Raw genomic sequence first — 26,936 nt, forward strand, 5'->3', positions numbered from 1 at the left:
AGATGGACACTCTTTGGGGTTCAGTGGTAACAGGAAAGACAAACAAAGTACAGACTGGAAAGGTACACATACAAGAAAGGTGATTGGCTTTTTGGCTTTGATGTTTTGAGACATTCTTTTTTTTTTTTTTTTTTTTTTTTGGTTTTTCGAGACAGGGTTTCTCTGTGTAGCCTTGACTGTCCTGGACTCACTTTGTAGACCAGGCTGGCCTTGAACTCACAGCGATCCGCCTGCCTCTGCCTCCCGAGTGCTGGGATTAAAGGCGTGCGCCACCACGCCCGGCCCGTTTTGAGACATTCTTGTAGCCCAGGTTGGCCTCTGTCTTATTATGTAGCCAAGGCTAGTTTTCAGCCCTGGGTTCTCTTGCCTCTGCCTTCTGAGTGCTGGGATCACCCATGGCTACCCCTAAACCCATGTGCTCAGTTTTGCATGGCCTGTAGTTTTACACACCTGTAGTCAGGAGGAGGGCATCAGGTAGGTGAGGTGGGGCCCTGCCGCGTGTCACACTAGAGAACGGAGGGGCGGGCAGGTCGATGTGTGCCTTTCCGACTGAGGGAGGAAAAGGCAGTGTAGGGTGGGGAGGTGTGGATAGAGCCTGTCTTTTCAGCTGTGCAGACAGACAGGGCCGGAGTGGGGGTGGCCATGGAACACCTCCAGAAAACTGCTGCTGGGGGCAGAGCCAAACTGTAGTCACGATGAGCGTGGGTGTGCCGGGGACAGCAGGTGTGGCAGCCAGAGTGTCTGGGAGGCACAGCTGAGGCTGGTCCACACAGTCCTCGCCCTGCCTGGAGCACAGGGTAGGGCTGCCTGGAGCAGGCCGGGGCTGGCAGGAACTGCAGAGCGCCACCCACAGACCTGGTCCTGGTGGGAACTTGGCCGCCACAGAAACAGCACACCATAAGCCTTGCTTAAAGCTTATGTCTTTTTTTTTTTTAATAAAAAATAAATTGTCTTGTGACAAGCAGTTTTCTGATTCCCAAAACAAAGGGAAGACGAAGGGAGAGTTCAAGGGGTCAGCCACACGAGACGAGTGAACAAGGCTCAGATTGTGTCCATCACTCTAGCCAGAGCATAGACAGTAACAACCCGTCCAAACTGAAGCAAGAAGGAAGGTGATTAGACTTCAGAACAGACTTCCCGAACAGTAGGGCGTGACTGGGAAGGGAAGCACAAGGGGCCAACTCCCTAAAGGATCTTGGAGACCTCGGGAGAAGGGAGGGCTGGTGTTCAAAGCAACAGCTGGTTCCGGAGTGGCAGCTTGCAGGCTGGTGTTTGGAGGAATAGCCCCAGCTTGCACGGGTGCTTGGGCTGGTCACCACAGAACCCTGGATAAGCCACACTTTTCAGGGTCTCCTGGAGTAGGTACGTTGCAGGATGGCTCTTGGGGTTGGTCAAAACTGAAGATTCCTGTCTGCCTCTTCCCATCACGGCACGGGTGCAGGTGTGGAGACAGCGCATGCCCTTGCAGAAGAGAGTTCTGAGGGGGGAGACCCCACTGGGTGCTGTAGGTAACACACACAGTAGCAGGAGCGTCTCCCACCCTGGTCAGAGTGGCACTGTGCCTGGGCCCAGCCTACACGGCTAGGGGCTTGGTCTGCTCAACTCCCTATCTGTGGTCTCAGGTTAGGCCACTTCAGGGCCCAGATGGTTGTTGTCAGCATCTACATCGCTGGCAGAGGTCCTGTGGTCCTTCGAGGGCTGAAGGTGCTGCTCCCTGCTTAAGGGGGCCTTTTCCAAGGTGGGCAGAGTCCCACAGCCCTGAACCTTGCCACGAGCCCGAAGCGCTCCCAGTGGGGAAGCTAGGAGCACAGTGAGCACTCCTAAGAGCACGATGGCCAACAGGACAGTGACGATGAGAAAATGGGGCCAGTAGGACCGCTGGGCAGCCATGGAAGCTCCACCACCGACCCTGGTCAGTGGGACCTGCACACGCTCCCGGGGAATGCCCGCCAGCTCAGGATCCAGGGCCAAGGGCTGGTCCTGGCTGTCTACCCAGTAGGAGACCACGGGGTATGAGTATCCATTCTCAGTGGCCACGCACTGGTAGAGGCCCCCAACACCATCCTGAGGCAGCAGCAAGAGGGAGCCATTGTAGATGGTGGAAGAGGCTTCTGAGATCCTGGCTTTGCCGTGACTCCAGTGGTAAGAGGCCAGTGCTGACAGGTGCGGGCAGGGCAGCTCCAGGATGGAGTTGGGAACTGCCAGGACTTCTTTAACTGAAGGGTAGCAAAGAGGTGACACGTTCAGTGGGGGTGTGCAGGGGAGGGAGGAGGGAGAGCAGCTTTATTTGCATGTGGTCTCACTCTGTAGTCCAGGCTGGCCTTGAACTCTCAGCAACCCTGGCGTCTGGGATTACTGGTATGGACCACCATGCCTTCTGTTTCTCTGTCGCCAAGGTAGACCCCAAACGAGCCCCCAGTCTTTCTCCCATCTAACTTCTAACCAGGTCAACCCTTAGCAGCTTCTGAGATCGGCCAAGGTCTGACCTGTTCAAAGTGGTGTGGCTATAGGCAGCCTCCAGCATTTCTAATTCCTCCCCAGGCACCAAACCAACACCGACCTCAACTTGAACCCTAATGCAGCCTCCAGCTCAGAACCCTCTGAGCTGTCCACAGGCCGCTCCGGAGCCATCCTGACCACTGGACTTAAGTCTCAGCCTAGGCAGGTGCTGCACAAGGCACGGGGCAGAAAAGCCAGCCCCTCCCAAAGCCCTCCAGTGCCTTGGCACCTCCTCCAACCCCGCACTCACTAAGTTGAGGGGGGCTCTGACGCCGGTGGCTCCTGGCCATGGGGCCTCGGGCGCACGCCCACTCAGGATTGCCTCGTTCCATGTCCTGCTTCCAGGAACTCCTGAGAAGACAAAGCAAGCGAACACAGCTCTTAGAAAGTGGGAGGAGAGATGGCTCGGAGGTTAAGAGCACTGTCTGCTCTTGCAGAGGTCCTGAGTTCAATTCCCAGCAACCACATGGTGGCTCACAACCATCTATAATGAGATCTGATGCCCTCTTCTGGTGGGCAGGTATACATGTAAATAGAGCACTGTATACATAATAATAAGTAAATAATTTTTTTTAGGAGAAGCTGTGCCTACTCTCTCTCTCTTTTTTTTAAGATTTATTTATTACTATGTATACAGTGCTCTGCCTGCATATATATTTGCAGGCCAGAGGAGAGCATTAGATCCCATTATAGATGGTTGTGAGCCACCATGTGGTTGCTGGGAATTGAACTCAGGACCTCTGGAAGAGCAGTCAACATTCTTAACTGCTGAGCCATCTCTCCAGCCCATAATTTTTTTTTTAAGTTGGAAGAGAACGGGAGGACTACAGGGAAAAGGTGAGGCTAGGGAGTCCAGGTAGAACAAAATAAGGGCAGCTTCAAAACTGCCTTGCAGAAGGCCACCTTTGGGAACTGGACCCTGGTGAAATCTGGGCGTGAATGTGTTGGTGCCCTTTTGAGGGTGGGGAGGAATAGTAACAGCCCACCACCATCCAGGACCGGCACTCACAGGGTGGAGCCAGACAGAAGGCTGCAGATTCTTGATTCGGGGTCCCAGGCACAGTGGGGGTCCCTGGCGAGGACACAGTCTACACAGCTCTCATAGACACTGCAATTGGCCCGGGGAACTCTCCAGATGCCTCCTGAGAAGCCTGCAAACACAGCCCCCTGAGAGAGAGAGAGAGAGAGAGACAGACAGACAGACAGACAGACAGACAGACAGACAGACAGAGATGGAGGATGTCAGGAGCCCACGTACGCTGGCCCAGGCTCCCTAGGTCCTCCTCACAGAAAAGACCGTGTCCTGTTCCAGCCTCTTCTCACCTGGGTGGGGGCCAGCTGCAGGTTTCGAACAGGCTCAGGCTCAGGGCTCAGCTGGATCTCCTCCACGAGATAAGCACTGCTGTTCTCAGGCACCACAGCCTTGTGCAGGGACCCGGTGGCTGCGGAGACCGAGACAAGGTAGAAAGTTCCCTCACACGCCTCCCCAGCAGACGAGGCACAGGGCATCCAGGCCACTCGGTCCCTCCGTGGCCCAGAGATGGAGGGCTCTTATAGCCAGCGTTCTTCCCTTGTGTATGTGATGTATGTGCCTGTCAGGTGTGCGTGCACACATCTATGCGGAGGACTTTAACTCAGGCACTCTCCACTGAGACAGAGTCTCTCCCTCTCATTGAACTCAGAACTAGCAGATCCTCTAGATTGGCTGCCTAGTAAATAAACACCAGGGAGCCTGGCTGCCCCACCCTCTACCCCCAGTGCTGCATTTAGAGGTGCCCAGTGCAGGCCCAGCTTTTAAATGAGTTCCCAGCATCTGAATTCTCCCCAGCCTCTTGTCTATTTTTCTTTCTAGTATGGGGGTGGGGAAAGGGAAGGGTTAAATCCAGGACCTCTCCTGTGCTAGGCAAGTGCTCTCCCCTTGAGCTACACTCCCAGGCCTCTTTTTACTTTTTGGTAGCCCAGGCTGGACTAAAGTGCAATCCTCCTGCCTCAGCTTCTCAAGTAACTAGGATTATGAGCCTGCAACACCAAAGCCCTCCTTTGTGTGTATGTAATTTTTTTGGAGACAGGGTTTCTCTGTGTAGACTTGGCTGTCCTGGATTCACTTTGTAGACCAGGCTGGCCTCGAACTCACAGTGATCCACCTGCCTCTGCCTCCCGAGTCCTGGGATTAAAGGTGTGGGCCACCACTGCCTGGCCTGACCACCCTTTTAACGGTTGCAATGTCCCAACACCTAGAAATCTGAGAATTATGAATTGCAAGCCAGCCTGGTTTACATAGTGTCAGGCCAACCAAGAGTTACATAGTGAAACACTGTCTCAAAAATAAAATAAAATAATTTACAAAGTTGGCACTTAGCCTGACTGAATAACAGAAAGAGGCAGAAGCTCTACTTGGCTTTCTTTCTTTCATCTCTCCTCTCTCTTTCTCTCTCTTTTTTTTTTTTTTTTTTTTTTTGGTCTGTTTGTTTTGTTTTTTCGAGACAGGGTTTCTCTGTGCAGCCTTGACTGTCCTGGACTCGCTTTGTTGACCAGGCCAGCCTCGAACTCAGAGCGATCAGCCTGCCTCTGCCTCCTCAAGTGCTGGGACTTCTGGCGTGTGCCACCACACCCTCTACTTGGCTTTCTACTCTGCAGCTAATGCACAGTGCACTTTTCTCATTCAGCACAGTTTATGCTCTTTGTCCACCCACTCCACAAGCCTGGGGAATTTTTGTCTGTATTCTTCCTACTGTACGCTCAGCAAAGGCACAGCAGAGACACACCCCCTGGTAGGGCCTGGGAGGGTGAATGAACCCCGTGGCTTCCTCCCAGGAAAGCACATGCCCTCCATCTGCTCTGCAATCTAACCACACTCCCCAGCAGCCCGCCCCTCTCTCCCGAGCCCTCCCCCAATTCTTGGCTCATGAGGAAGCTGCCTGCTTCCTAGAGGACACAAAAGCTTGTGGACAGGAGCTCTCTGGCTCTCTCAGCCCAGCCTACTGTGTTCCCTTCACAGCTTGACCTGCCTAGGGTCTCCTCTCTTGCCATCTTCCCATCACCCTCTCTACTGGATCCTTTTAGTCTTGTCTGTCTGTCTGTCCGAAAGCAATGGGGCTAAGGACATACACAGTTGGTGCAGTGCTTGCCTGCAGTCTCCGGACCCCATGGTGGGGGTGGGGGGTGGGGTGCGGCTCACACACTAAACACCTGTTAACTGAACAAACTGAAGAAGTGGATGAGCTTATAGGCTTCCTGCCTCGCCTGGGTTCAGTCCCTATCCTGGTCATCCCGGGTACATATTTCTGGAACCCGTACTCACACGTGCCCAGGTACATGACCACGTGGCGGCTCCCATCAAGGCCAAGAGCTGGCTCCACGGCAAGCTGTGTGTACTCTACACCGGACTTCACCAGCAGAGGTGTTCCTACCACGTGCTCATCCATCAGAAAATGGTCCTTCATGAAGGTCAACGCTTTGTCAGAGGAGGGGCCCGTGGAGCACTGGAAGAAGACAGAAGCAGACCCTGTCAGCTAGCACTTTTTCCTTAGCTCATACATGGGTGCACCCCACCCTCCCCCTCTCCTACCCTCCTTTGTCCCCCTCCCTAAGGGCAGTCCTGTTCAAGACGGTGGGTAAAACTCAGAGCCAGGGCTCCTGGGCTCTCTGAGAGGCTGAAATGCACTAATATATGAAAAGCACGTAGGGCTGGAGAGATGGCTCAGTGGTTAAGAGCCTGTTCTTCTAGAGGTCCTGAGTTCAAGTCTCAGCAACCACATTGGCTCATAACCATCTATAGTGTGATCTGGTGCCCTCTTCTGGCCTACAGGTGTACACGTAGACAGAGCACTGTATACATAATAATAAATATAATAATTAAAAAAAAAAGAAAGAAAGAAAAGCAAGCGGCATGGGGCAGGGCCAGCATACCCTGTGGACTGTATTAGCTGTTTTCACTGCCCTGGTCCTCCGCGCTTGCATCAGTGCCAGCACCCTGCTTTACTGTGTCTGTGGTTCCCTGGCGTGGCATAGGACCCAGCACAGTCAGCACTGAGTCAGTGACAGAATGGAGGTGTGACAGAAAGGGGCGGTGTGGCAGTTTTACATGAACTTGCTGCGTGACTTGGGGGAGTTCTTCTTCCATTCTGAGCCCTGTTTCTCACTCATACGTGAGGGTGTTGGACACGCTGTCTGCTCGAGGCCCTGTCAACCGGAGAGAATCATCCTTCCTACTCAAGAGTGTCTTCCTGAAGCCAGTCCCAACTGTCACCACAAGCTGTGCAGTGTGATCACCACAAGGTGTAGTAACACAAGTTACTTCACCTCTTTGAGCCGCAAACTCAACTGTAAACATCTACATCTCATTTTTGTGCCAGCAAAGAACATGTGCAACTATATCTACATATAAATTTTTTTTTTTGCTTCTTCCTATGGAGATTTTAAATTTTTTATTTTTATTTATTTTTTATTTTATTTATTTATTTATTTTTCACTTATTTAGTTAGTTTTTTATTTTTCCAGACAGGGTTTCTCTGTGAAGCCTTGGCTGTCCTGGACTCACTTTGTAGACCAGGCTGGCCTCGAACTCACAGCGATCCGCCTGCCTCTGCCTCCCGAGTGCTGGGATTAACGGCGTGCACCGCCATGCCTGGCTCTTTAAAATATTTTAAAAATATCTCACTTTATTACTCTTTCTTTGTGTGTATATGCTTGGATGAGTCAGGTGCTTGCAGAGGCCAGAGGTATCAGATCCCCTGGTGCTGCCTGAGGTGGAAGCCGGGAACCCAATCCAGGTCCTTTGCAAAAGAAGTAAGCACTCTTAACCACTGAACCACCTCTCTAGCCTCTCCCACACTTTTTTTTTTTAAGATTTATTTATTTAGGGGCTGGAGAGATGGCTCAGAGGTTAAGAGCACTGTCTGTTCCTTCAAAGGTCCTGAGTTCAATTCCCAGCAACCACATGGTGGCTCACAACCATCTATAATGAGATCTGGAGCCCTCTTCTGGTGTGTAGGCAGACAACTGTATAAATAATAAATAAATCTTTTTATGCATACAGTGTACACCTGCAGGCCAGAAGAGGGCGCCAGATCTCATTCTAGATGGCTGTGAGCCACCATGTGGTTGCTAGGAACTGAACTCAGGACCTCTGGAGGAGCAACTCCTGCTCCTAACCACTGAGCCATCTTTCCAGCCCCTCTCCCACACTTTCAAAGATTCCAGACATGGCCTCATTGTGTAGCCCAGTCTGGCCCTGAACTCTCAATCTGCCTCAGTATCCTGAGCACTGGAATTACAGGTGTGAGCCACCACGTTCTATATAGGTAAGAACATAGCCAAGGAACACCAGATTTTTGGGTAAAACTGCAAACAAGACAAACTGAACCACACAAAAGGAAAAGAAACACAAACCCAAGAGGAAACCAGGTGTGGTGACATACACCTTTAATCCCATGACTGGGAAGGCAGACTCTGTGAGTTTGAGGCCAACCTGGTCTACATAACACGTTCCAGGACAGCCAGAACTACATAATAGAGAGATCTGTCTCCAAACTCCCCTACCCCACACAGTATTTTTTTTTTTCATTTAATTTTAATTTTAAGTATATGGGTGTTTTTCCTATATACGTTGGTCTGTGTGTGCCTGATGCCTAGGAAGACAGGAAGAGGATGTCGGATCCCCTGGACCTGGAGTCACAGAAGGCTGTGAGCTACCATGTGAGTACTGGGATCAAAGCCATGATCCTTTAGAAGAGCAGCTAATGTTTTTAAACACTGAGACATCTTTCCAGGCTCCCCCCCTTTTTTTAAAAAAAGATTTATTATTTATTATTATGTATACAGAGCTCTGCCTGCATGTACATCTGCAGGCCAGAGGAGGGTATCAGATCACATTATAGATGGTTGTGCGCCACCATGTGGTTGCTGGGAATTGAACTCATGGCCTCTGGAAGAACAGTCAGTGCTCTTAACTGCTGAGCTGCCTCTCCAGCAACCCCCTCCCTTTTTTTTTTAAATAACTAGAGAGAGGGAAATGAGGGAGAGAGAAGGTAGGAGAGGAAAAATAAAGCAAACACCTATGAGGAAACAAAAATAATTCAAAGAGGAGAAAATGTCACAGAAAATCCCATCTCTCTCCTGAGAGGGAGAGGAAAAGCTATCTCGTCCCTAAAATTAGAGGAGTCCTCGCCTCACAAAGAAGAGGGCAGGCAGGAACCACACACATCCCAAGGCAGGAGGTGGCCACCGGTCACAGTAAAGCAGCCAGCACCTTCAAATCCAAGACAACTCTAATCTACCAAGTGCACTGACCTGGGGATGGTGGCTCAGGCCTGCAAAGCCAGCACTTAGGAGGAAGAAGCAAAGGATCAGGAACTCAAAGTCGTCCCTAGCTAGGACGAGTGCCAGGGTCGCGCTCTCTCTCTCTCTCTCTCTCTCTCTCTCTCTCTCTCTGTACAGGACAAAGAAGTGAACTGCAAAGCCGGGTGTGGTGGCGCACGCCTTTAGTCCCAGCACTCGGGAGGCAGAGGCAGGTGGATCACTGTGAGTTCAAGGCCAGCCTGGTCTACAAAGTGAGTCTAGGACAGCCAAGGCTACACAGAGAAACCCTGTCTCGAAAAACCAAAAATAAATAAATAAATAAATAAATAAATAAGAAGAAGTAAACTGCAAAACAAAAGGGAGTGGGCGGGTGGGGGCAGGGTGCCTCCTCATCGACTGAGAATTCTTGCTGTTCTTTCAGAACCAGACTTGGGTTCCCAGCACCAGTGTTGTGTGGTTCACTGGTAACTCTAGCTCCAGGGAATCTGAAACCCTCTTCTGGCCTCTGCCGGCTCCGGCATATATGTGGCACACATCAAAACACACACACATACACATATACATAAAACATAAATAGCCTGGCTACAATAATAATCTTTAAAAGAAAATATAAATTATAAGAGACTTAAAAGGGTCGAGAGGCAGAGACAGGCGGATCACTGTGAGTTCGAGGCCAGCCTGGTCTATATAGTGAGTCTAGGACAGCCAAGGCTACACAGAGAGACCCTGTCTTTAAAGGGGAGAGGGGCGGAGCTGGGGAAATGTCTCAATAAATGTACAAAATAAAGATGTAAGTTTGGGTCCCCAGAACCCCCATAGAATCCACGTGTAGTGTGTGCCTGTAATCCCATGTTGGGAGGTAGAGACAAGAGGATTGATGACTAGGACTCCCTGGCCAGCCAATCAATAAGCTCCAGGGTCAGCGAGAGGTCAGCCTCAAAAACACCAAGACAGAAAGCTGGGCATAGTAGTCTTAGTCTTAGCACGTGGGAGGCAGAGGCAGGCAGCTCTCTGTGAGTTCAAGATCAACCTGGTTTAAATAATGAATTCTAGGCCAGCTAGGACAACACAGTAAAAAGAAAGAAAGAGATGATGAAACAAATGAGGAAGAAACAGAACATCAATTTCTGGCCTATAGCACTCATGCACACATACATACACACACACACACACAAATGTATATACATATATATGTATATATATATGTGTAAATATATGTACACATACATACACACACACAAATGTATATACATATATATGTATATATATATATGTAAATATATATACACATACATACACACACATGCACACACACACAGCAAAAAAACCCTTTAAAACAGTGGTTCTCAACCTTCCTAATGCTACAACACTTTAATACAGCTCCTCATGTTGTGGTGACCCCCAACCATAAAATTATTTTTGTTGCAGCCGGGCATAGTGGCACATGCCTTTAATCCCAGCACTCGGGAGGCAGAGGCAGGCAGATCGCTGTGAGTTCGAGGTCAGCCTGATCTACAAAGTGAGTCCAGGACAGCCAAGGCTACACAGAGAAACCCTGTCTCGAAAAACCAAAAAATAAATAAATACATAATTTTCGTTGCTATGTCATAACTGTAATTTTGCTACTATTATGGATCATAATGTAAATCTCTGTGTTTCCCAGCTGTCTTAAGTGAGCCCTGTGAAAGGCTCATTTGGCCTACACAAAGGGGTTGCAACTCACAGGTTGAAAAACACAGCTTTATGATAGCTGTGACAGCAGGGCATGGTGGCTGGCGCCTGCCTTTAATCCCAGCACTCGGGAGGCAGAGGCAGGCAGATCGCTGTGAGTTCAAGGCCAGCCTAGTCTACAAAGTGAGTCCAGGACAGTCAAGGCTACACAGAGAAACCCTGTCTCAAAAAACCAAAAGAAAAAAAAAGAAAGAAAAAAAACAAATAAAAACCCATTATCTGTGACACAGTCTGAGCTGTGAGCCGGGTGTCTGTCATTGCAGCACTTGAAAGACAGACACGAGAAGTACAGTTTTGAAGCCAGGCTGAGTTACACAGCAAAACCACTTTCAAAAACAATTAATTAATTAAAATAAGGGGGCTGAGCTGGGCAGTGGTGGCGCATGGCCTTTAATCCCAGCACTTGGAAGACAGAGGCAGGCAGATCACTGTTAGTTCAAGCCCAGCCTGGTCTACAAAGCCAAGGCTACACAGAGAAACCCTGTCTCAAAAAACCAAATAAATAAATAAAGTAAAAATAAATATGCTGCCCTACTCATGGTGTCTCCTCATAGCAATAGAACAGTGACTGCAATAGACACTGAGCACAAGAAAATTTTCCTTTTTCTTTGCCTTTTTTTTTTTTGAGACAAGGTTTCTTTGTGTAGCCTTGACTGTCCTGTTCTCTATATTTGTAGACCAGGCTGGACTTGAACTCAGAGATCCACTTGCCTGTGCCTCCCTGAGTGCTGGGATTACCGGTGTGCACCACCATGCCCAGCTAAGAAAATTAGTTAGAAGTAAAGAAAATAAATGAAATTTTCATGCTAAAATGGTCCACTGGGCACCCAGTTCAACATAGACCATGCAAGCTCAGTGTGGAGCTTGTGCGCACAGGGGACTGGCCAGGTGGCTCAGCAGGTGACAGCAACTGATGCCTGACAACAGCCTGCACTCTGTCGGTAACGGAAGGAGACAAGTGACACTGTAAACTGTCCTCTGACCTGGACACACACACACACACACACACAGTCAAACAGACACATAATTTAAACGTTAAAAGAGTCCAAAGGGTTAGGCATCCAAAACAGTTTAGGAACCCTCAAAACAGTTACGGAAGTTACAGGTCACAGAGCGAGCCTTGCAAAATTTGCAGGAAATGGTTTTAGGACAGCCAAGGCAACACAGAGAAATCTTGTCTTGAAAAACCAAAAGAACCTTTAATCCCAGCACTCGGGAGGCAGAGGCAGGTGGATCGCTGTGAGTTTGAGGCCAGCCTGGTCTACAAAGTGACTCCAGGACAGCCAAGGCTACACAGAGAAACCCTGTCTCGAAAGACCTCCCCCCCCAAAAAAAAAGAAAAAGAAAAACCAAAAGAAAAGAATCCTGTCTCAACAGAGAGGAGGAAGGAAGGAAGGAAAGAAAGGAGGAAAAAGAAAGAAGCCACGGGATGCATGCAGGAAACAGAGGCTATATCACTGGAGAGTGGCCAAGGGACTCTTCCAGGAAGAGTGGGGAGGGAAGCTATAGGGTGTTGCAGACCAAAGGTCAGCCGGCCAGGCTGAAGGCTTTCTTGGAAAGCTGTTTAAAGAGCCAGTGATCTGACTTTAGGAGATCCAGGTGGAGACTGAAAGGAATCTAAAAGCTTAGAAAAAGCAAGCAAAAAAAGATTAGGGTAGCGATAACCCCAAGAAAACAAAAGGTACATAAAAGAGAAAAGCAATTGTGGCTCAGCCGTGAGTGAGTCATAGATATTAATCTCAAAATTACTATGACAGGGGGCTGGAGAGATGGTTCAGCGGTTAAGAGCACTGGCGGCTCTCCAGAGGCCCTGCACTCAACACAGCGACCACGTGGTGGCTCACAGCCATCTGAAATGGAATCTGATGGCCTCCTGTGACATGCAGGTGTACATAAAATAAACATTCATATATATAATAATAATTTTTTAAAAAGTAAATTTCAAGCTCCCAATGTTGTGACACTGAACTTGAGTTTGAAAGGAGACATGCAAAAGAGAGCAGGAGGTGAGTGTGAGGCCAGCCTTGGATGGGAGCTGTGTTCCAGAACCAATCCCACATAGGCTTCTTTGATTTTGTATTTATTTGCCCCTCCTGATATCTTTGAGATAGAATCTCACGGAGTAGCCCGGGCTTGCCTTGAATTTGCATTGATCCCCACCCTCCCACACACCCTTCCCCCCTCCGCCACCCCCAACCCTGGCCTCTGCTTCCTCCTGAGTGCTGGGATGACAGACACGTACAACTCTGCTCAGCCTATAGGATCCTCTCAAGATGTTCACATAATTCAGATTTTTACAAGAGTTACGAGCAAACGGAGCAGGTGACAAGCATTTGGGGGGTGGAGGCAAGGCAGTAAGAAGCTTAAGGGCAGTGTGGGTTACAATGAACTCTGTCTGAAAATACCAAACTGTGGGTGAAGCTGCCCAACACTGGGGTTGGCACCCAGCCCACGCGCTCCTAATTCTTTGGTGAGATAGCCAGGTTTTTGGTGTTCACTTAGCACTGGGAAAGATGTGTCTCTGACAACTGTTCTGGATACAGGGTGGTATTGGCCATCTGTGGCATACGGGCAGCTGGGTTGGGTGTGTGGGCATCTACCACGCCATGACGATGCCTTTACATGCACTCTGGGATGCTCTGGGAGGAGTGGGTGGTACTCACGCTGCCTGGCCTTGGGCTGGCCTCCGGGCCCCGATAAGTGGTCCAGCGTGATGTTTCCTTGTTCAACTCCTTGTACTTTCCTTTAAAGACGCGCTCGACGTCCGTGAGAGAGAAGGCACACACTGCTGAGCTCCTGGTCCCACCAACCTGCCTGAAAACAGTGAGAGGGAACCCACTGTGGTTTCCTCGCCCCTCCAGCCCAAGCAATACTCAATGGAATCCCAGCAGGCCCGGAGGGTAGGAGGCAGGCCAACCTCTGAAGGCTTCTTGCTTGTTTGCTTGCTTGCTTGTGATGATAAGAGCCTCACAGAGTTCCCTGGCTCTGGCCTAAGGCCTGGCTAGATGCCCATCTTGGGATCTGAAATATGATTGTTCCTAATGAGGATTAATTGGGGCACAGGCCCTGGAGTGGCCCCTGCTTATCCTGCCCAGGTGTGGCTGTGCCCACAGGAAGAGTAGGAGAACCGGCTCCCGGCTGAATTTACATGTGGCCTTCTTTGAGTCCCTTGGGTCTGTGGCTCTCAGAGAATGAAGCACAGCCCTGTCGTTTCTTCTGCTGGGCTGTGTCAAATCAATATGTCTCTCCCACTCTCTAACACACTGCCTGGGTTCTCAGTTCTGCATCTGACTGATGTGAGACCACCCACACACATTTGCTGCCTAAGCGCGGTGTTGCCAGGCCATGGCTGTGGGCCCTTTGGACCTTTCTTGGTTCCCGTTTTCTCAACCATAAGGTTCTCCCTCTTAACCCTGACCGTTAGGAAGCAGCTGCTACATGTGTGGCTAGTTTTACAATCGCATTTGTGCCATATAGACCCTCCACGACCTTCTGGTATTTTCCTTTTTGTTACCATGTCCTTTCCTCGTGGGTGGGTTTTTGCCTGTTTGTTTTGAAACAGTGTCCAGTAGCGGAGGCTGTCCTCACTACAGCTGAGAGTGACCGGCCCTCCTGCCTCTGCTTCCCAGGAACCACCATGCCTGCCTTACGTGGTGCTGGAAATCCAACCCAAGGCTTTATACGTGCTAGGCAAGCACTCTACCGATCTGGCCCTTGTTCACTTTTGAGACGTTAGTCCTTGAACTCCTGATCTTCCTTCTCATTACCATGTCTCCCTTTGTTATTTTGTTTTTTTAAAGATGTATTTATTTCTTATTATGTACACAGTGTTCTACCTGCATGTACACCTGCAGGCCAGAAGAGGGCATCATATCACATTATGGATGGTTGTGAGCCACTATGTGGGTGCTGGGAATTGAACTCAGGACCTCTGGAAGAGCAGTCAGGGCTCTTAACCTCTGAGCCATCTCTCCAGCCCTACCTTTGTTTTTATCGCTGTTTTGCCTTGTTTGGAACAAGCTCTCTCTGTGTATCCTAGCCTGGCCTCCAACTCCTTAGCCTCTTACCTTCCAAGTGCTGAGAACAGATGCTACGTATTTTGCTGATTTTTAGTGTCAGCCATCTGTAAGCCTCTTTCCGTCCTTTTTGGAACGGGGCTGAATAAAGTTAGTCTCTGAGCTTTGTTTTTCCCTATGCATGAGAGACTGCAGGATCCCTGGGATCTGGTGATGCTCAAACGCCTTCCCCGATGTAAAGCGCAGAGTATAAAGCAGGCTTGTATCAGATTTCCTCCCTTCCCTTGGATCCCCAACGCAGCCCTCCTTTTCCCTGCCCTGTTGCTCACCACTGGGAGGTAAAGACTGCGTAGATGCGGGGAACAGACTCCGGGGAATCTGCGGGCAGCAGGACCGCGTGGCGAATGATGTTGAAAGGCAGCTGCCCTGGCTGAGCGCAGAGCAACTGGGCCTTCAGGAAAGTGGTCCACTTCTTCTGCAGCAGCTTTTCACCACCCACGTCGTTCTAGGGGAACCAGCGCTGTCAAGGCCTTGCGTGGACCGGGGCGGGGGGGGGGGCCCTCCCACGGGGCCCCTCCCACCCCTTCCTCATTCCCATTGGCTTCCTAGCAGACCCATTGGCTTCCTAGCAGACCGGGGGTGGAGGGGGCGGGAGAGGCGGGGGAGGGGGAGCACGGGGGTGGGGCAGACCTTGCAGACTCGAGCAACCCTGGATGTATACAGCTCCTCAAAGAAGTCAAACTCGCTGGCTGTCTCTTCGAAGAAGAAATAGACGACCTGGGTGGACGGGATGGCTGCCACGAAGGAGGCATCCGCTGCGGGGGGGGGGAGGAACAGATAGCTCAGGGGACTGAGCATCTGGATGCTGAGCGTTCCTTTGGTGACAGTGGTGGGTGGGTTCTGAGGGCAAGGGCAGATGTTGCCTCCCAGCCCACAGCCCGTTGAGACATATGTGTACTTTATTCCTTTTTTATTTTTTATTTTTTGAGATAGGACCTTACTATGGCTCTGAGTAGCCTGAAACTCTCACTGTGTAAACCAGGCTGGCCTCCCTTCACGGAGATCCACCTGCTGCTGCCTCTGCCTCCCGACAGCTGGGATTAAAGGGGTGCACCACCCCAGACAGCTGTGTGGACTACTGTAACTCATCTTTGCAAAGAGAGTTGAGTGAATTAAGTCATATCACAGACCCCAGGGGTCAGGAAGGGGGCCCCAAACTTGTGTTGACTGGGAACCAGGGCCTTACGGTGCAGCCAGCGTAGGAAGATGTCAGTCTTGAGAACAGGCTGGGATCCTAGCGTCCGCATGAGGATGGGCTCGCTGCCCAGGAAGTTGTTCATGGTGCCAGAATAGAGCATCCCATCTGGGACCGGGGAGAGGGAGAAGAGGCAGGTGTATCAGGGGAAGGCTGCCTGCCCTCCTCAGACATGCCTTCCTCCTATTCTGTACCCTCTTGCAGAACTCCAAAGGCCAGCTCGCAGGCACCCTGTTTAGACCCCTCTGCCTACAGGCAGCCTTCTAAACTGAGCACTGGACAGCCTTTTTATTTATTTATTTATTTTTGTCTTGTCCTTCCTGTAACACCAATCCCAGAAAACGACTGTCTTGTGCTCACACACCCTGGGTCCCTGCTTATCTTTTAAGTCTGCGCAAAAGGCAATGGCCATCTCCTGTAGGAAGCCAGGGTGGGAGGTCTGTGATGGTTTGTGTCCAGGCAGAGGCGCATGACTTCTTTGCTGTGGCCCCTTCAGTACCCAGCTCAATGTAGCGCATCAGGAGAGGCATTCAGGTGTGACAGTGGTCAGACAGGTGGCTGGACCTCAGGCCTCACCTGGTGCTCACCTTAGGGCTTTGTATCTTCCCACAGTGATTTCCTTCCACCCCGTTGGGAACAGTTTCAGGGGGGGATAGTGGTTGAGGAGCCTGGTTTCTCCACCGCTCCTGGTTCCCTCTGTCCCTTTTTTTGGGAAATCAATCTCTCTCTCTCTCTCTCTCTCTCTCTGTGTGTGTGTGTGTGTGTGTGTGTGTGTGTTTTGGTTTTTGAGACAGGGTTTCTCTGTGTATCCTTGACTGTCCTGGACTCACTCTGTAGACCAGGCTGGCTTCAAACTCACAGAGATCTGCCTGCCTCTGCCTCCCGAGTGCTGGGATTAAAGGCGTCCACTACCACGCCCGGCAGGGAAAACTCTTTCATACCTTGCTTTTCCCAGAGTGGCTAGAAAAGACACATTTTAGGATAGCCTGAGAGGACCCATACTCACCGACCAAGACAGCTGTGTGCTTATGAACGGGGTCAAAGGGGCTTTGGCCCTTCCCATCCATGACTCTGTCCTTCAGGATGGGCAACAGGTAGGAATCTTGGAGTTCCTAGAGGGGGGAAGAGGCTGGGAGCCCAGAATGCCAGGGTCGCACGTCTGAGAGATGAGGAACACGATGAGGGAGGGAGTAAAAGGGACAGAGAGGGAAGCTGGTCTGGAGCTAGGAATCTCAGGAGGGTCCTTAGGGACCAGAGATTCTCAAAGCTTCTGAGGAGATGCTGGGGTGGGTGTGAAAAGAGGTGTGCGTGGGGGCGGGGACTATGGGCAAGTGGGGCGGTCAGACAACTCACAATGAAGGTACAAGCAGGGCTGAAGGCGAAGGTCCCGCAGGCATAGAGGTGGGTGTTGTTGAAAGAGACCAGGACACGAATGAAATTGAAACATTGTGTCTAGGGAGAGGCAGAGAAATGGGCTGTCAGGCCCCTTACCCCAAACTCCTGGGGCCTTAGGACCCATTCCCAGTGGAGAGAAGGGCTGAGATCAGCACCAAGGAACTCTTTGACAGACCATGATCCAGACAATAGTCACAGGGACAGGCCCTCCTGTGCTGGCCCTCGGGTCATCTGTGGTGGCCTTATATAGCCCCAGGGTTCTGTAGCCACTCTGCCCCCACCTGCACTTACCTCACTGCTCTTCTTCTTAAAGGCACATTCACTTTTTTTTCTCTCACTAGCTGGCCAGGGTATCTAAAGTGGAGATTTGCGAGGAACAGATGAGAGGAAATGAGGTCTTCGGGTTTTTTTTCTATATAAGCCACGCCCTCCCCCACTCCCCCAGCTCTGATCTAAAACCACCAGTAAGTGGTGAGTGGTGGCCTGGCAGATGGTCATAAAGCCAGTTTGATCAGGACTATAACTTCCATAATATTAGGAATCATCCGGACATGGCTCCGTGGCAGAACCAGACAGCACTCTGGCTCCATGTCACAGCCTGCTGGTGGTTACAGCCAGATGCCATGGGTACATGCCCGGCATCCACAGCAGTGCTTATAAACCACATATTTCCTGGGGGAGACTGTCAGCTCCTTAGAGAAGCTGCAGAGGAGGGGTGCGGATAATACACCCAGAGCCTTCCACACTCCAGACAAGTGCTCTGCCAGTGAGCGACACTCCTTGTCCAAGACTCTGGAGTTTTAACCCACACCCCTTATGTGCAGGTGGCCAGGAGACCACACACTAAAAAGGGCCCAGGAAAATGCGCCTCCCTCCCTCCCCTGCCCTGTTCCCCTCACATTTCTGTCATTTGGGTGAGGATAACACAAAAATCACGATTTCTCTGAGTAGGGTGCACCTCAAATTATTCGAGCCACTGATTTGATCCAACGTTTTTCTCCTGTGCCAATGAGTTCCATGTCAGCCGTATCGGCTACTGATGTTACTCAATCAGTATCCGCGGCCTCAGTGGATAGCGAGGCCACAGAACGTGTCCCTCTGTCACTGCCGATTCAGAGGGTGGCAGGTGGCCGCTCAAATGGAAACAGCTGCTGCGCCCACTCCTAGCTGGACCCTAGCTAGCCTCTGGTCTTCTCACCATGTTCCTTAGCCTTGGGGCTCCTGTGTTGTGGATGTTCAAGGCCAAGATGGCCTCCCGAGCCCCCACATAAAGAGTGTTGCCATCGTCACTCAGGAGCAGCGTGTCAAAGTCTCGGAGACCTTTTTGTTGGAAGAAGCTGAGGGCTCTGTGCCCATCTCCTGTTGGGAGGATGAAGAGGAACCGTGAGCAGCAGCTGGTCCCTGGGGCCAAGGTGGGGGAGGGGTGGCAGGTCTCCGCAGCTGGACCCTTCCGCTCTTTACTGACAGCCCCCTTTCCCTGCACCCCCAACAGCAGGCACTTGAACTTCGTGTGTTGAGTCCCCAGAAGAGAAGAGCACCAAAGATAGGATATTGATAGCTTGGGGGCTGGTGGGGTGGGGTGGGGTGGGGTGGGGGTGGGGGGAACCCTGCTCGCGACACAGACAGGAAATGAAGTGGGGTTAGAAGAACTCTCAGGCCTGGTGGAGGGGGGCATGAGGCAGGATGAGAGAGGGAAACCAACTGACAGGTAGGCACAGGAAGGGGTTCTCAACCACAAACAGAGGCAGCTAGCTGTTACCGGTTTCTGCCCCCCTCCCGTTTTCCTCCATTTCCTTCCCTTGCTCTGCTGTCGGGATTTCCCACCAGTAGCAACACAGTGACTAGAAAAGCTGCTTCCCCTGCCATTTCTAAGCCCCATCAGTGTGGGCACGCCCGATGACCAGCTGGACAGGCTAAGTACGCTGGTTAGCAGGGCACGTTTGGTTTGCTACCTAGTGTGGTGGTGGTGGTGGTGGTGGTGGTGGTGGTGGTGTGTGTGTGTGTGTGTGTGTGTGTGTGTGTGTGTGTTTATACATGTGTGAATGTGTGGGCTCCTGCTGCACTGGAAGGTCAGCTAGGAGGAGGCGACGCTCCAGGGAGATCTTCTGGGCCTCTGCACTAATCAGAAGGCAACCTGGCTGTTCCTGTTCGGGGCCTCAGGAAATCTTAGGACTGAGGTACTCATGGGCTGGCCTCCCCCGAATGCTGCACACACCCACCCTGAAGAAGGCTCCCTCTGCTTTTCTCCCCCCAAGCTCAGTCTTGCTGAGTTTGCCCTCTTATCCCGCCCAGGGTTGCCTCTCTTTCCACTGGCAATTACATCTCTTTTACCATTCTGCCTGAGAAGGATGATGCCAAGCTACAGCCGTGAGCAGAGCTGCCTTATTTCTGTGTGTGTGTGTGTGTGTGTGTGTGTGTGTGTGTGTGTGTGTGTGTGTGTGTAGCACTTCCTCTGGGACATTTCCTGAAACTAAAAGGGTCAGAAGCCCCACAGACTCATCAAAGACACCACTGAAGCTGGGCCCTGGTGAGCTGCCAGGATGCCTTCTTTCTCCTGGTGCCCATTCTCCTGGGCACTGTCTGGCCTGGTGTCATCTCAGCAGACAATCTAGCATGGGCTTTGTCTTTGGGGAATTCCTGAAGCTGTGAAAGCAGGCAGGAACTGAAGGTACCCCGCTTGGCGCTTGGCGACAGTGGCACTGTCACTGCTGACTTGGAAGAAAGGCAACGGGTGGCCCCCTTTGCTTCCCTTCCAGATCAGTTTGTGCCTCAAGGGCTCTCCCCTTCCCCCAGGCCCTCTGCTGGCCCCGGGCATCCACGCTTCTCCCCTTCATCCCCCTCCCTCCGGGACACCCTTCTCCTTCCTCAACCCCTTCCATCTGTCTCTACAGTGCCATCCGTACCTCCCAGTTACCAGACACTTACCTGCATGATATTTGACTCTGGGCACGGGCCCCTGCCCACTAGTCCCGGTAGCAGGTGGCAGTGACAGCAGCAGGAACAGTTGGAAGAAAATACCACCCAGGAGACTCCAGGGGTCCTGGCCCAGGGATGGTAGGGCCATGGTCAGACAGAGACTGTCACCAGATGGCTCTGGGGGAAACAGGCACTTTCTGGGTAAGCAGTGCTTACCACACCCTTCCTGAGGGCCAATAAGAGAGCCCCAAGGGGGCAGAAGTTCCTCTCTGGAAGGGCCCTCAGAGTCTCACTTCCATCCCACTCCCAGCCTCCCCCTGCCCTCCGCACAGGGGTGTGGGTAGGCCCAGTCTGGGTCCCTGATCTCCTACTATTAAAAGCCCACCTTGGCATTTCTCACCTGACACATAGGAAGTTCCTTTCCGTTCTTGCCCCTGAGCGCCTGAGCGTCTCCTGGCCCCATGGTTCACAACCCTGATTATTCCTGGCCCTGGGCAAAGGGCTTCTGGGGAACTAGTTCCCCCACTCAGAAGGTAGATTCCCCAGGCTGGCATGTCACTCAGCTGACACCCTGTGAGCCCTTCTACTCACTGCAACCCAGGCAGACAGCCAACCCCTCTCTCCCTGAGGCTCCCCCCCCCAGGGGGGGGTCCCCCTCAAGGGCTCTGACTCTTGCTTAATTGGGCCTATCTAGCCCTTTTCTTTGGGTGTCGGCATGCCAATTTATCTACCAGCTTGGCCGGCTGCATTTCCTGGGAGTGGCCTGGGCAGGAGTCACTGGCAGAATCCCAACCTCTACAGCCCCCCCAACCCCCACCCCCACCCCCTTGTCTCTGTGCCTCCGCTGTCTGCCTCTCAGGAGCTCTGCATCATCCTTCCCCACGACCACCCGGTGCAAGTCGCCCACCTCAGCTCACATACCCTTAAGCCAGCCACACTGAGAAGTCCTGGGTTCAAAGCCTGACGCAGGATGCCATCCAAGGCAAAGAAGGGGGTCCAGGCAAGGGGAGAAGGCTCAGCCTGGCTGGAACGGGAGCGCGGCCCTCCAGGCACCCATCCTGCCAGAGCCAGTGTGGGTTCCAGGCCAGGGAAACCAGAATTTCTACCTCGAGTTGTGACAGATCCTGGCTTGGGCGGAAGTTGGTGAATGGTGGATCAGGGCGGGGAGACTGGAAGGAGGGGGGTGAGGGGGGTGAGGCTCACGGGCCTTTCAGGAGACACACCTCCCTCCCTCCTTGGTCTATCCAGAAATTAAGAGTTCCTTCCAGGCCGCTTCGTCCTTGTTTCTCTAGCACATCACTTCCAGTCTAACCAGCCTAAGCTGCAGGCTCCTCTTGCTTAAGGCTGCTCAGTATGACACTGTCTCTCTCGTATTCCTCTTTTTACTGACCCTGAGGTAGGGTTTCCCCCACAGCCACATGCTGAGACCTCTGCCCTCCCACACTTAGTGGGGACCACAGCCTTGAAAAGATAAAACAGTTAAAGCCGGGCATGGTGGTGCATGATTTTAAACCCCAGAACTCAGGAGGAGGCACAGGAAGGTGGATCTCTTGAGTTCAAAGGGCCAGCCTGGTCTACAGATGGAGTGCCAGGATAGCCTGGGCTACACAGAGAAGCCTGCCTCAAAACAAATAAACAAAAAATAAAAGAAGGAAAAAAAACCCCTAGATTTATATTAGATTTTTATCTATAGCCTTGCCTAGGAAGCCTCCTGTAATTTAATGTCTCCTACACATAGGGCAACATCAGGCCGGTGGGAAATTCAAGAAATTTCCCATTTGAGCTCATGCGTTGTGGGATGCACCTTGGCGAGGCAGCACCCAGCTAGAGCCACCCAGGTGGCTACTTCCGCCTCCCCAAAGGCTCCAGGAAGACGCATAACGCAGGGCTAATGAGTAACCAGGGGCTGCTAGGCCAATAAAGAGTGATTGCAATCCTGCCCACTCACCCAGGTCAGCTGACTTCAGGTTAAACAGAAAGATGACCCGGGACTGATCTCCATCCTAAACACATTTCTCACTGCCAGGGTCCCCTTCCAGTCTCAGCTCCGGGGATTGGGGGGCTATAGATGCATTCCTCGGGAGAGCCCCCTGCCGGTCATAGCTCTGGGGACTGGGGGGCTGTAGATGCATTCCTCGGGAGAGCCCCCTTGGCCTTCCCTTTATGTTTCTTCTTCTGCTCCCATTCTCTGCCACGGCCCAGGAGCTGGGCTCACACTGACCCTCCAGAAGGCTGTATCTGTCAAAGCTTGCTAAGCCCCGCCCCCTCCTCCTCAAACTCTGATGTTCATTGTGAGGATTCTGCCAATCTCGCTGTTCTCTCCTGACACTATCTTCTAAGTCGCCTTGACCTCTATCGAACTCGGGCTTGGGGAAGCCACCACCCCAGGGCCTCTCTTTGGAGACAGATTGGCCTATCTGGGTCACAGGGAGGAGCTGCGCTAGGGAAAGCCAGAAGAGCAGCTCCAATGCCACCCTGCCTGTGCTCTAATCCACTACTGTCTTCTCGCACAGGGAAAGGAAGCGAGGCCACGTAGGCTGGACAGCCTGCTCCCCCATCTTCCTCAGACCTGGCTCGTTCGGAAGCTGCCTAAACAGCTGGCTCCTTCGGTCCCATCTCCTGCCCTAGTGGGTTAACTCAGCTCAAAACTGCTCAACGGATGGAGTGAGCAAGCGTCAGGGTGGGAGGACCAGGGGCCCCCCGCTCCTCCAGCTGAGAGAACCAATCACTCTGGGATGATTCCCTGACTCACAAGGAACAGAGGTCTCCCCCAAAGAGAGGCCATCTGATGTCAGACTCAGCCTAAGTGTTTCCGGTCCCTCGGTGCCACCCACTCTCTCTCCTCACAGGGCCTTTCAGGTCAACCTCACACCCCTGAACCCTAACCAAAGAGGCCCCATGCTGGGTATGCCATCCTGCTGCCGTGAGAGCCTAAATATGGTTTTTTAAAAGAGGACTACATTCTCACTCACACTGGGCCCCACAAATTATGTAGCAGGTTCGGCTCCCAGGAAGCTCAGAGCTGGCAAGCCACACACCCTCCCCCGCCCCCCTCACTACACAGATGAGGAAACCAAGGCCAGTGACCGGAAGCCTCTGAGCCAGGATTGGCGGCAGGCAGCAGGAAATCTATAGACCTATGGTTCTCAAGCTATGGCACAAGACCCCTTTGAGGGGTTCAAACAACCCATTCACAGGGGTCGCCCAAGACCATCAGAAAACACAGATATTTACATTACGATTCATAGCAGTAGCAAAAGTACAGTTATGAAATAATTTTATACCAAATTGGGTTGGGGGGGCACCACAACAGGAGCAACTGTATCATAGGGCTGCAGCCGAAGGAAGGAACTGCTGCTCGCAACAAATGCCATCTTCCCAGTCTCTATTCTCCATAAGGCCTGCAGCTCAGCCTGGGGAATCCCCAGGACCGTGTGTCAGCCTCTGGAAGTCACAGCGTTAAATTTAAGGCTCCCTCTGTCCATTCCAGTCCTCCCACATGCCCCCACACCCCCTCCACCACAAAGGAGAGTAGCCCCTCCCTGTGGAACTAGATCAATAAAAGTAGCCATAGGAAGCAGGGGTGAGGAGGGAGGGATGCTGGAGGGTCAGGTCCTCACCCTACTCCTTGCCGCTCTTGAGCTCCTGCCTTGCACGGAGCCTTCACTGAGGGAGCCAGCGCAGAAGCCACCCCTGGCTTCACCAGTGACCTGGCAGGTCGGGTTTTCCCAGCCTCTTTCTCTTCCTAGCCTTACGAGCAGCCCTTAGGAGAGCAGGGTCTTGGGGTACAAGCTTTTCCAGCTCTCCTTTCAAGCCATGAGCTTTTTTTTTTTTTTAATGATTATAGTCAGTCAAACCAACTTACATGGATTGCATGCCTATTGGGTGTATGCGTGTGTGTGTGTGCGTGCGCACAAGAGAAAGAGTGTGTGTGTGCATGTGTGTGAGTGTGTGTGTGTGTGAGTGTGTGTGTGTGTGTGTGTGAGTAGGCACTAATGATGCTCCCAGTCTGTATCCCTAGCACCCCCCCCCCATCTTCCTGTCCCTGCAGGTCTCCAGCATGCTTACCACCCACCCCACTCCATGCACCTAACCCCTTACCCAAAGCCTCTTGGGTTCCCTCTTCTAGTCTGGCTAGTGCTGGAAGCTGCGTTGAGCATTACACACAATGGTCTGACTTCTCTGTCTGCTCCTCCTCAGGGCAGAGTCAGCGCCAGACAATGGCCCGCCCCTCGGTTCCGCACTGTCTGTCAGCTCCCCGGTTTCTTACCTGGGGCTCGGGATTCCGCCCGCCGCCCGCCGTGCTTCCCTCCCCCTGGAATGCCTGGCAGCTTGGCTTTCCCGTCTCCCAGTGCCTCCTTCCCGCCACCCTCCCACCCCCATCCTCAACCCCATCCCACCTCACTGGTCCTTAGTCACCATGGCGACCGCATCTCTAAGTGGGAGGGACTAGAATCTCCCCATATTCTTCCTCCTCCTCTCCTGTCCCACTGTGCCCCACTTCTGTGGCTTCTGGATTCTCATTTGTGGAGGCAGGACTCCAGATGTGGCAAGGGGGGGGGGCAGTGCTATAACCCCTGGGACCCTGTTCAGCTCCTTAGCCCACCCTCAGGTAGGCATCCGTGTGCAGATCTCGGTTGTAGGAGACCACTGAGGCAATCCCCTTTGTGGCCAGTTTCTCTGACTAAGTACTGTGAATGCATAAGGAAGATGCAAATGAACACTAGCCAGCCACCTATAACTGGAGTTTACCGCTGAGGATGTATACAAACATGCATACGTGTATGCGGGAGTCTCCACCACCACCAAGCTCAGGAAACCATCTTCATTAACATCCTGACCTTTGAGGGAGGGGGTTCAGATCCCACACTCTCTTCCTAAGCCACTACTGAGAGGGTTGTGTCTCCAGAAACCAACAACTAACAGCTCCTGAGACCCATGAGAAGAGGAAGGAAAACAAAACAAAACAAAACAAAAAACAAAAAAAACCCAAACCAACCTGTGTTGTAAGAGGAGGATAGGAGGCCAACTTCAGAAAGAACTTCCCCAAAAGTCTAACAGTAAGTAGGAACAGAAGATTAGAACCAACAGTGACCTGGATTCTTTCTCATTTGAGACACAGAAGAGGCAAACAGAGATTTGTGGGCACTTTAGAAATTGCCCTGCTCCTGAGTAACCCTGTCCCTGAAATCCCTTCTGTCCCGCAGGGCCTCAACTTCTTCAAGAAAGGGAGGAACTAAGGGAGACTCCGTAGGCTGGCTTCTCAGGAGTGCAGGACTGCCTGCCCGCTAGGCACCGTGGGCCTAAGGAACAGGGTCTCTAGACGCTGTCCTTCCTGGTGGTCTATAACTTGCTGGGTTATCTCAGATTGGGCCCTTGCCCTCTCTGAGTCCCGTAAGTAAGAGAAGGGCGCTTCAGGCCGACTGCGAGCAGCCTGGCTCTTTACAGACTTCATAGTATTTTTAGGAAAAAAGGAAGTGAGTGTCCTGAAGGGGCCAGGCAGGGCAGAAGGCATTACAGGCCAATCCCGGTTCCCTTTTGAATCTAGGTTGAGCTGGGAGGGGTGAGCATTTCCTTCCAGGGTGGGATGACGGGGACAGGCCACGTGCTGGCTCGCTCTAGAAGTAGCTTCTAGTAGAAGTGGACTCAGCAGGGCCACCTGCATGCTCCTGCCTCTGAACTTCTACCCTCACTGTCCCTGTGTACTGGACACGACGAGGCCTGTGTCCTCTATGGGTGTTCTCCCAGGCACTGGGGGGGGGGGGTGACGTGGGGGGGGGGCGACACAGCGAAGTTGGTGCAGAGGAACCGATTCCCATGGAGTCCTTAACTCCCTGCCACCATCACCTTCACCCCTAGGGGCTCTGAGGCCAGTCTGTGTGGCAGGATTGGAGGGGACTGCCTCCCATAGTGATCCAAGAAAAGTCGTGCCTACAGCCGGGTGGCGCTCACCTTTAATACCAGCACTCAGCACTCGGGAGGCAGACGCAGGCAGATCACTGCGAGTTCGAGGCCAGCCTGGTCTACAAAGCGAGTCTAAGATAGCCAAAGCTACACAGAGGAAAACCTGTCTCGGGAAAAATAAAAAGCGGGTGGTGGTGCCTACAGGTCTCCTTGGCTCCACAGCATCCTGGGTCTTCTCAGACTTATCCTGGAGCTAAGTTATCCAGACATGAGAACAGGGGTTTTAGCTCCCGTGTGGCGGTGGTTCGAAAGGGAACTGGCCTGACTCCCAGCTCTCTTGTTCCCAACCCTCTCAAGGAAAAGGAAGAGCCACTGCCTCTGCTGCTATGAATGTATTTAGCTGGCTAATACTGGCTGCTTAGCCTCAGTTTCCCCACCTGTGGGAGGATGGGGTAGCCAGTACTGCTGATTGTGGGAGGGGCAGCAAGCGGCTGATAGAGCTTAGCAAAATGAAGATCGCTGGGGGAAAAGAGCGGGAGGGAGGTGAGGCGACCCAGGCAAACTGTGGCTGAGGAATCATTCCTAAGAGTTCCTGGGGAGGCCCTGCCTCCTGGCAGAGGCCACAGTGACATTTCCCCACCCCACCATGATGCACTAAAGCAGACACACAGACACTCTGTGTCCTGGCATCCCACTCCCACGCCACCTCCAGGGATCATGGTTGCCCCAACCACCACCGCTTTTACACCTTACCCCAAAGCCCAGCAGGAGTACAGACCCTGTCCGAGAGACTTCCAGCAGAGTCAGTACCCCGTGGGGCGGGCAGGCTGGCGAGCAAGGGCCAGGCAGGGTAAGGGAGACGGCCTGCCAGCCCCCTCCAGTGCCCCAGTTCCCAGGAAGCTCTTAAAGAGACCAGGGAG

The 26,936-nt window shown here is 52.3% G+C and overlaps 1 protein-coding gene across 5 annotated transcripts; it reads right to left on the reverse strand.

Moving 5' to 3' along the window:
* Window positions 1–113: 113 nt before the first annotated feature.
* On the reverse strand, window positions 114–24,405 carry SEMA4A (semaphorin 4A). 5 transcript variants are annotated; one of them, XM_084769875.1, is made up of 15 exons: window positions 24,383–24,405; window positions 20,122–20,289; window positions 18,395–18,555; window positions 17,488–17,550; window positions 17,155–17,253; window positions 16,808–16,913; window positions 15,793–15,909; window positions 15,237–15,361; window positions 14,876–15,051; window positions 13,194–13,344; window positions 5,801–5,981; window positions 3,823–3,941; window positions 3,509–3,666; window positions 2,750–2,850; window positions 114–2,216 (listed from the first exon to the last, which is right to left on the reverse strand). In XM_084769875.1, the coding sequence occupies exons 2-15, from the start codon at window positions 20,258–20,260 to the stop codon at window positions 1,624–1,626; spliced, it is 2,289 nt and encodes a 762-aa protein (XP_084626001.1). In that variant the 5' UTR covers window positions 20,261–20,289; window positions 24,383–24,405; the 3' UTR covers window positions 114–1,623. The 5 variants fall into 5 exon arrangements, with proteins under 5 accessions (XP_084626001.1, XP_084626000.1, XP_084625999.1 ...); XM_084769874.1 differs by lacking the exon at window positions 24,383–24,405 and adding an exon at window positions 24,214–24,332; XM_084769873.1 differs by lacking the exon at window positions 24,383–24,405 and adding an exon at window positions 21,034–21,298.
* Window positions 24,406–26,936: the final 2,531 nt, after the last annotated feature.

The sequence above is a fragment of the Acomys minous genome, assembly GCF_964271855.1.
Source record: "Acomys minous genome assembly, chromosome: 19".
In the NCBI taxonomy this organism is placed as follows: Eukaryota; Metazoa; Chordata; class Mammalia; order Rodentia; family Muridae; genus Acomys; species Acomys minous.